This window comes from Lycium barbarum, chromosome 5 (genome assembly GCF_019175385.1).
Source record: "Lycium barbarum isolate Lr01 chromosome 5, ASM1917538v2, whole genome shotgun sequence".
NCBI lineage: Eukaryota > Viridiplantae > Streptophyta > Magnoliopsida > Solanales > Solanaceae > Lycium > Lycium barbarum.
Window position 1 is genome coordinate 8006273 of NC_083341.1, and position 10088 is coordinate 8016360.

At 33.5% G+C, this 10088-nt stretch overlaps 2 protein-coding genes across 2 annotated transcripts; one reads left to right on the forward strand and one right to left on the reverse strand.

Moving 5' to 3' along the window:
- Positions 1 to 1749: 1749 nt before the first annotated feature.
- LOC132640325 (zinc transporter 6, chloroplastic) lies at positions 1750 to 4114 on the forward strand. Its single transcript, XM_060356874.1, has 3 exons — positions 1750 to 2333; positions 2524 to 2925; positions 3764 to 4114. Exons 1-3 carry the CDS (start codon positions 2064 to 2066, stop codon positions 4076 to 4078), a joined length of 987 nt encoding a protein of 328 aa, XP_060212857.1. The 5' UTR covers positions 1750 to 2063; the 3' UTR covers positions 4079 to 4114.
- A 615-nt stretch (positions 4115 to 4729) lies between these two features.
- LOC132640326 (probable WRKY transcription factor 48) lies at positions 4730 to 7647 on the reverse strand. Its single transcript, XM_060356875.1, has 3 exons — positions 7154 to 7647; positions 6162 to 6305; positions 4730 to 5472 (listed from the first exon to the last, which is right to left on the reverse strand). Exons 1-3 carry the CDS (start codon positions 7561 to 7563, stop codon positions 5166 to 5168), a joined length of 861 nt encoding a protein of 286 aa, XP_060212858.1. The 5' UTR covers positions 7564 to 7647; the 3' UTR covers positions 4730 to 5165.
- Positions 7648 to 10088: the final 2441 nt, after the last annotated feature.

A 10088-nucleotide genomic window follows, 5' to 3' on the forward strand; every position in this document is an offset into this window, starting at 1 on the left:
CACATTGGCAATTTGGCAAGTCGAAGAAGCTTCTCAGACTCATTACTGTCGTGCTTCCGTATCGCCATGGGCAAAACAGAGTACTTGTCCTAGTCAATGTGTCTCCAATAAAAATTCACTCTCCCTAGATAGTTAACACGTAAAGATCTAAAAACTTTAAGCTGGCACTGGAATATTCCATCCATTTCATTTTATGAAGGTGTTTGCGTGAGGGCAATTTGCACGATTCCCTTATTTAGGGGTGTTGTTTAATTTTTGTCCCTCAAATTGTTAGTCTTTAATTTTTGTCTCTCGCTTAAAATATCTCGAGATTCTGGCTCAACCAAAAAAAAATTGCATAGTAGAATTTCATAGCAAAATTAAGTCTATTCGAGCAGAAGTTAAGCCTTGCCTTAAGGCCTAACTTTTTGTAGAATTCCAGAAGAGTGAAAAAAAAAATCTGCTTTGCAAAATTTCTGAGGGCAAACTTTTGCATTTTCACGAAGCCTTGCCTTGCAACATTTTTTTTTTTCTGAGCAGAGTTCGAACCTAGAACCTCGAAATATTTTTGATCACTTTTTTAAGCAAAGACAAAAATTAAAGGCCAACAATTTGAGGGGCAAAAACTAAAGACCAGCGCCTTTGAAGGACAATCCGTGAAAAAAAAATGTTTGTGTAAGCCTGAAATTTAAGTATGTTGACATAATGTCACATTAAAAGAGGTCAAGTAAATTGAGATAGAAGGAATATATTAGAGAAAAGGCTTAAGACATCGATAACTTCGTAAACTTGTCATTAAATTTCATTTAGACACTCTAATTATGGTTTATATCAATTGAGCACCTGATAGGGTTTCTATTAGACACTTTTGGTTTTAGTTTAGAAAAACTTTTTCCATGTGTTCTCAAGTGTCTATTAGGTAGTTAAGTACTTAACCATATAAAATATGTTATCTCCTTTAATTATGCGCATCAGCTGCGTTTGGAATGGGTCTAGGTTTGAGGTTAATGCGTATAACTAAAACAAATGATATATCTTAAATGATTAATTTATATATGTAATGATATATCTTAAATGATTAATTTATATAGGTAATGATAAATATGGTCCCTTATGTGTCCATTAAGTATGCGTCAAGTAATTTTTGTTCTTTACTTTTTGCCAACAGTAACACTTTTGATTTCCATCAAATATTTAATGAACTCTATCTAATAGATATTATGGAAATTGTGAAATAAAAGGACATCGCGAGAAATCACATTTGGAGATACAGTTTTTTATTTTCCCCCAATTTTAGGTCTTTTCTGAGGCCTGTGCAACCTTTTTAGGTGCCTTTTGCTATTTTTGTTGTCTAGTACTCCCTCCGTCCCAAAACAGTTGTCACGTTTCGCAATGATGGTGCGAAAAATATTTATTACTAAGATATAATTTTAGAGACCCTAAGTTTGATTTCATCACACTAACCTCTACGGTAATCAGTAGTATTACGATTACTTTCTCTTATTTTAATTTCTTTATAATAATTGTTGTAAACTATTTATTATTAATACAAAATAATTACAATTTGACCATTTGTCCTTTCTAGTATGATTAATATTACTCTTTATATAAAAAAGAATATCTATTTGGAAAACATCTTATAGTACACTAGTTTTCTTTATGAAAAAATGAAAGGCAATCCGATAATAAAAGAGAAAGTGTTTGCTTTAACCAATCCAGTCAAAAGTCATGACAATGGAAGTCACACGCAAATACCACTAATCCCTCAAGCACAACATATAGTCGTAATGCTAATTTGACAAAACAAAACACTTCCTTGTGTTCTCCACTTTCTTCTTTCGATCCTAAAATAAAGCCAATTTTTATGATCTCATCCATCTACTCATTTACTATTATTACGATAAGTACTGTGAGAGAAAGAGAAAAACAAACTTTGAACCAGTCCACTAAACACAACTGCCTCCAAATCAAACCCACAAAATTGATGAACTTATAGAAATACAGTAGTAGTGTCTGCGCAGATTATGTATTTTACTTCAGATTACTGTAGAAACTGATAAACTTCAAGTCCTGAATTCGTCATTATGGCTCTGTGTGTGACCGATACGGTGCGGGCTTTAGCATGTAGAGACGGAAAAGCAGCAAGAAATCTCAAACTTATTTCTATGTTCGTGATTTTCTTCACTAGTGTTATAGGCATAACGGTTCCAGTTTTTTTAGCCCGTTTATTTCACGGTAAACCGGTTCATGATAAAGCGATCCTAATAATCAAGTGCTTCGCGGCCGGTGTAATCCTTTCCACGTCACTTGTTCACGTTCTTCCTGATGCCTTCGATGCTCTCTCCGATTGTCAGGTTTCTTTCTTCTTTTTTAAAATTTATTTTTGGCGAATTCATGCCACTAGACAAAGTGTCTAGTGTGTAATAACACGACATGTATATCTAGGGAATAGTTTCTTTAAAGCGAATTCTCCCTAGATACATCAATTCAATTTAATTCTTAACTTATGGCCTTATATTAAAAATAAAAATCGTCAATTGTCAGGTTTCTTCGAGACATCCATGGAAGGATTTTCCGTTTTCCGGTCTGGTAACGTTGATCGGGGTATTAACAGCGTTATTAGTTGATTTGACGGCGACTTCTCATGTGGAAAGTCATCAGAATAATCAGGATAACGATTATGCAATAGTTGGGACAAGTGAAGAATTAGGAACTGTTGTGAGTAATAAGAAAATTCAGGAGCAGGTTAGAGAGGCAGAGGAATTGGTGAAATTGAAACAAAGATTGGTATCACAAGTGTTGGAAATTGGGATAATTTTTCATTCAGTTATAATTGGGGTGACTTTGGGGATGTCTCAAAATCAGTGTACTATTAGACCACTAGTGGCTGCACTGTCTTTTCATCAGATATTTGAAGGAATGGGTCTTGGAGGTTGCATTGCCCAGGTAATTAAACTGTTTTTTTTTTTTTTTACAAATCAACGTATAAATGGCTGAATCTAATGGGAAGTATGCAAATCTTTTAGTGAGTTTTAGTTCTAGATACGCATTGATTTTCTTTACACAATCACGTCTTTAAAAGGTCACCGCATATCATTTCTACAGTAAGTATTGATTGGCAAGTTGAAAAATTGGTAAGAAAATTGTTACAGGAAGTGAAATCATACAAAGAGTTGTATTTTTGGTCCCTCAATTGCTGGTTAGATTTAATTACGGTTCTTATGATATCTAGCTAAGCACAATTGAAATGTGTACTTTAATCCCTTTGCTTGTGAATATTCACAATTTACCATAATTATCAACTATTCATTTACTTAATTATCCATGTGTTATGTTAAGATTGTACTATTACTACATGTTTGATTGTAATATAGTTTAAAAACAGTCCAAAATTTAAGATACGTCCTACATAAATGACTTAAAACACTTATTTTAATTGATTGAAGGTTAAATGTACTTCATCGGATATCATAAGGATCAAAATCAATTTTATCAATAACTGAGGGATGAAATGCTATAATCCCTTATACTAATAATATAAAAATTATTTATGTTGTCAGTAGATATGATTTAAATAATTTAAGTATCCAAAGCTTCACCTATGTCCTATGGGTTGTCGAAAGGGAATTTTAGGTTTGGTCCTATTTTTGTTCAATAGAAACTGCATGTGGGGACAAGTGTTTGGTAGGTTAAATATGTTAAGTACAAGGCATGAGAAATCAAATTCAAATTTAACTTAAATGTTAGTATTAGAATATTGATCTATGAATATTTAATATTACAGGCAGGATTTAGCTTGGGAACAACAGCCTATATGAGCTTCATGTTCTCAGTGACAACACCAATGGGTATATTATTGGGTATGATTATTTTCTCAATGACAGGGTACGATGATTCAAGCCCAAATGCATTAATCCTTGAAGGTTTATTGGGATCATTATCTTCTGGTATACTCATATACATGGCCCTTGTTGATCTTATTGCTCTTGATTTTTTCCACAACAAATTGATGAGTGGCCAACCATTCTTGAAAAAAGTATCTTTTGTAGCTCTTGTTCTTGGCTCTACATCTATGTCAATCCTTGCTCTTTGGGCTTGAAATAGTAATTAATAAACTTGTGTACCCTTTGCTACTTGGAGTTGGAACTAGAAACTTAGTTTTTGTCATTAATTTTGTCCTTGTGTTTTTCAGACAAACATAGATACCTCGGCGAGGAAAAATGAAATAATAGAAAATTTCAAAATTATCTACACAAAAATGTGTCATGCGTACATTAAGTAATATATTGAGACAAAAAAACAAAAAAAAAATTGTAGGTAGTCCACCATCCCAGAGTTAACTACATGGACTGAAATATGGAGTACTATAAGTTGAGTGATAATAATAATTTTGTAATCGATTGATCACAATCACAAATTTTATGATTGACTTGTTTTTGGTTATCATTCGATGTTCGGTACCAATCTTGAGACTCGATAAAATTGGATATGCCCCGAAAAGTCCAGTTTGGGGATAGAGCATTTCCTATTAAAGATGACTCCATACCCAAAACTCAAATTCAAAATCTTTAAAAAAGGAGTACTTACCAATTTCACCATAATCTTTGGTGGTGACAACATATTCCGTTTTGACGGTGACAACATATTCCGTTTTGACAAGAACAACACGTATTCAAGAAGAGCTCATAAATGAGTAAAATCATGAGATTTAATGTGATGAAAACTAAAACTAGCTAGGAAGCCAAAAGAATATACAAAAACCAAAATATTCGAAACTATATATTCAAGTACAAAGAATTCTACAACATGAAAGAATAACACCATTTATCAAAAGAACTTGCTACCGTTAACTAAGCTAAAAACTAGTCGTTGTACAATAAGATAAAAGGTACTTTCCTAGAGCCCGTTTTGATTGGCTTATAAGTTGTTTTCAGCTTTTTTGAGTGTTTGACTGGCCAGCTTAAAGTCATTTTGTGCAAAAAATAAGCCCAAAAAAATAATTGGACCCGTTTGGCTTAGCTTATCTAAAGCAGCTTATAAGCCGAAAAAAATAAGTTAGCCTACCCCAACTTTTTTTTTTTTTTTTTTTGTACTTATAAGCTAGAAACTGTTTCCAGCTTATAAGCTGCTTATTTTAAGCCCATCTAAACAGGCTCCTACTCTTCTATAGGATCTCTTTTCATCTCTCACTCTGATGACACCATATCTTGAAGAAGTCCATGATCTATATCCGACGAGGAAGAAGTCCAGAACCTTGTTTCTTGGAGTGAATTATTTAAAGGTAAAGTTGTAGTAGGGAGTGGTTGCTTCTGCCACGAACCGCCACCATATGTGGTGGTTCGTGGAAGAACACCGACGTACCCACGAGGCATCACGGGGCATGGATGTGTGTGTGTACCTTCATAAGTTGTAACAACTACTGAAGGATCTTGAATTGACCTTTCCACCCTCTTCTTTACACCACATGATGCAGTTGTGCAACGATAGTAGCTCCTACATGCACAAGAAATTAATGAATTTCACATTTACATTTTAGTCGTAACAAAACATAGACTAGATACTTGAAGAAAGGAAAAAAAAGTAATATTTCAAAAGCAAGAAAGAAAAATCTCCCATTAAGATAAATTACAATCCCCCGTTTCATCTGACCAGTGTTTCACCCCCAACTGTTCGGGACCGATCAATTGGCCAGGAGGTATTCTGCACCCCTTTTTTACGGGGGCCCACATCAGATAGAGCCTAGGCCTGGCTCTAACACCATGTCAAATTAGGCCTTGGGCCTAACTCACACCCTAAAAGTTAGCTCAAAGGGAGGAGGATTGCCCAACCCTTATAAAGAGCCCAGGGTTCTCGTCCGTCACCGATGTGGTATGTTCTCTTCACCAGGTTGCATTTATCTATTATTGTCGCATCTGACATGTCTCACTACTAAGATTACAAATCTCATATTTTAAGGATGTTTACACATAAATATCCTTTGGGTGACTTGATAGTGAAAAAACTTATTTACATAACCAATATATATGTATAGCAAAAACTCGATCGATAATATATACTGACAACGTTTATGATTTGAATTCTTTTTCGATCAATAAATTGACTGGCTTAGAGCCTAAGACATGCATAAGCAAATACTGAAACATTTCCTCCGTTTGTATGTTTACATATAAGTGTGAATGTACCTTGGAAAGGGACTTTTTTTTACTGCTTTCTGGCCATATTTCCTCCATCTAAAACCATCATCCAAATGATCAATTTCACTCTTCGTCATGAATGCAAATCTTGGCTCTCTTTCCTTCTTTTGGTTCTTCTTAATAGGTTTTAACCTAAACCAACAAAAACCCATCATTTTTTGCCCGAAGGGGAAAACATTAAATGAACATGAAATTGTTAAAGGAAAAATCCAGAAAGCAACATACATAATCAGATGATGTGTGCGTGCGTGTATATATCAAAAACCAACCAGGCTTCCTTCCAAGGATTTGTTAGCTAAAACTGTTGAAGATATAACTTTTAAAAAAAAAAAAGGGTGTGCGTTTTTGACATTTTAAACTTTTAGATGAGCTGGTTGCATATAATAGTTTAACATTGTATTCATCAGAGCAAGCATTAGTCTTGTGTTCAAATTTCAACGCCCATTTTATCAAAAAGAACTTTTACGAGAGCTTGACTGATAAAAGAGTGAGAGGTTGAAGATATAATTAAGTAAATTAAAGTGTAAAATAATCCGCACGCTTGAAGAGGGAGGTCACAACAACAACAACATATCCGATGTGATCCCCACAAGTGGGTGGAGTATACACAGACCTTACCCAAGTAAATAAAGTAAGCTCTCAGTAACATTTCAACCTTTTACATGAGGTTCAACAAAATTAAAGCCTCCTAGTCCATTGAATTTTCTACTTCCTACATTTCCATCTATGTAAATTTGTTTGACTTGACACTAAATTCAAGAAAGAAATAATTTTTTAAAAAATTCGTGTTCTTAAACATATCATAACTTAACAAAAAACACTTCTCATTAAGCATTTTGAATAAAATTGTTTCCAGGTTTCAAAAAAAAGTCATTCTTTTTAATCAAATGGACTAAAAAATAAATAGTCACACATAACTACGCAGTGAGATATAAAAGAAGCAATTTTTTTGTCCATAAAGAAGCAAAATTTAAGCTTACTGTTTCTTGTACTTGTCTTCATCTTGCTCTTCATCATGTTGTTTGTTTACTGTGTTAATCTGCTGATTATCATCAGTAGCTTCAGTTGATGATGAAGAAATTGATGATAAATTAGGGGTCACAGGAATATTAATCAACTCATTTGATGATTCTTGAAATGTGGAAGTAATGATTGGAGATATTGGATTAACAATAGGTTGTGGTTCATGAGGTGGCATCATTAGCAAATCAAAAATGGAACTAGTAGTTGTACTAGTATAATCACAATCTTGATGAACATCAAACACAGTTTCTAATAACAACCCTAATGAATAATCTTTTTCAAGACTATCAAAGATGTTTGGATTATTGAGAAATGTAGAATTTCCAATTGAAGAGTACTCTGTTTCTAGATTATTTTCCTGCTCCATGAACTTGATGATAAGCACTAGAATTGTTGTTTAGATTTTTAGAGAGAATAATGAGAGGGGTTTTAGGATTTTTGAAGTGTGAAGAGTACTCTTTGTGTTTATATTATGGAAAAAATAAAACAGGATACCCTAAGGTGGCTAGTGTAAAAAAGGTATTTCCACCTAGGAGTTTGAGGTTGACTGGAAAATGCCGGTGGACGACTATGTTCAAGCGGCAAATAAATATAAAATTAGACATGTCCAAGTTCACAAGATTTTCTTTTGGCTTAATACATTAATAACTCCTTAAACTTGCCAGCAAATTTCATTTATACATTCGAACTAAGATTTGTTTCAATTGAACACCCGAACATATAATAAAAAAAATCGATTAGACACTTTTGGTTCAAAATTTAAAAAACTTTTGTGCATGATCTCAAGCGTGTATTAAGTAGTTAAATTAACCACATAAAATATGTGGTCTCGTTTAAGTATACACATCAGCTTCAATTGAAAAAATCTGAGGTTTTACGGTTTATTTGAGGCAAATGCATATAATTAAAATATAAGTGTTTAACTTATCTACGTAATAGATGTTTGAAAATTCACGCAAAAAATTTAAAATTTGAAAGGGAAATGTCTAATATGAACACTTTATTATGTCGTCAGGTGCTCAATTAGAACAAGTCTTAATTCGAAAGTCGAAATAGAATTTGTTAGCAAATTTAAGAGGTTGTCGATGTATTAATTAAACATTTTCCTTTTTAATAATAATGTGGGGAGATCGTGTATATGTCAATCATCTGTTGTCGTTAGGTGATTAACCATCATCTGATTATAATAGGGCACCTTAACTAAAGCATAAAAGTAACCTTTTGAAATGATTTAATATTAACTCACAAAATTTTTGAAGTAATCCCTTCATTGTTGGCAAGCATTTTCTTACGCGTTGTTGTTGACCCGTTACCGGAGCCTGTGTGAACAAGGCTTTATTGCTTACATGTTCAAGGTAACAGGGGCTCATGTACATGTGTGCTCTCTACTTTTCCACTTTTTAATTGAAATGAAATTAACTTCTTTCTTGGGCAACAAGAATGTTCTTCTCTCCTTTCCATTTACCTCTCATTTCTCATATTTTTCTTTCTCAATTAAGTTGTATTTGTTCCTGCCTGTAATGCTTGTATTAGGATAGACTTTTTACATCACACACCTCTTGCCCTCTTAGGTGCGGTCCTTCTTCGGACTCCGTGAGATGTTTTGTGCATCGAATTGTCCTTTAGATATCTCAAATTATTTGTTATTTTAGTTGTTAAAGACAAATTTAATTATGTTTTTTTCTATTTTGCCCTTAGTAATAATTGTTCTTAAGAACTACAAACAACTCAATTATGGAGAGGAAATATATCTTTAAGACATAAATAAGGTTAAAATTGTGAAAACTCCCTCCTAATTGATGTTTTCTTAAAGGCAGTGTGAAATCATGATTTTCACTAAAGGGGTTTGGAATATGAAGAAGTAAATACACAAAGAAGCCAAAAGAATTCAATATCTACTATAGATACATACGTAAAAGATAAAGTTAAGTTTGAATATATAATGTAATTTTTTGCTGATCAAAGATGAAACCCCTCGCGTCCACCTAGCTCCGCCCCTGCGTGAGAGGCCTATAAAAAAAAACGACATATAATTTGAGACGAAGGGAGTACTACATGGTATTTTTCTCTCATGGTGTATTTGACATGACGATAGATATTTTATCAGAAAATAATTTGGAATAGAAAGTAGCATCAGCGCACAGGAGTACTTGTGTACAAGAAAACAAGTCAAAATTATTGTAATAGGTCGATATCTGAACAAAACAGGGCCTGTTTCCCGAATACAAAACAATGCTAAACACTGTAATATTTAGAGACAAGACCACATGCTAATCTTGACGCGTTTTCTCTTTTAGCTATATTCATTTTACAAAAATCTACAGTCCAGGTTTTACTTGCATTTTGCACTGTCTTTCGTTTTTCCACCTTATGTTCAGATCTGGTCTATTGAGCATTAATTGATCTCTGACTCACCACTACTCTTTTTTCTAATTAATTTTGGCGATGGCATGGCATTTCTTTAATCTACTCTACCTTTTTATCCATATGGCAATGTTCATGGCATTTCTTTAATTCTCTGATACTTTAAAATACGTACAAAGCTGTTACCCAAGAAGGTCTGCATTAAAAGGTTACATTAACTTGCTTCTTTTAGATTTTGAATAGCATGCTACACAATAAAGAATATACATGGTCAAGACTCAAGACAGCAGTCATTCCATGTAGAATAGTAGTGTTTTCATGGGAAAAGTCATGCAAACTGTTTAATGTATCAATTCAATTTGTCAACACGTAGTTTTCATAGACTACAAAAACAAACCACAGTGTTACACTTGGGAGAAATTACTTTGTCAAAGAGGAATCAATTCTGCTCGCTTATCTATAACCATACCCCACCCAAGTAGGTGTTTGGACATGAATTTGAAATTATAATTTGAAAACATTTGGGTA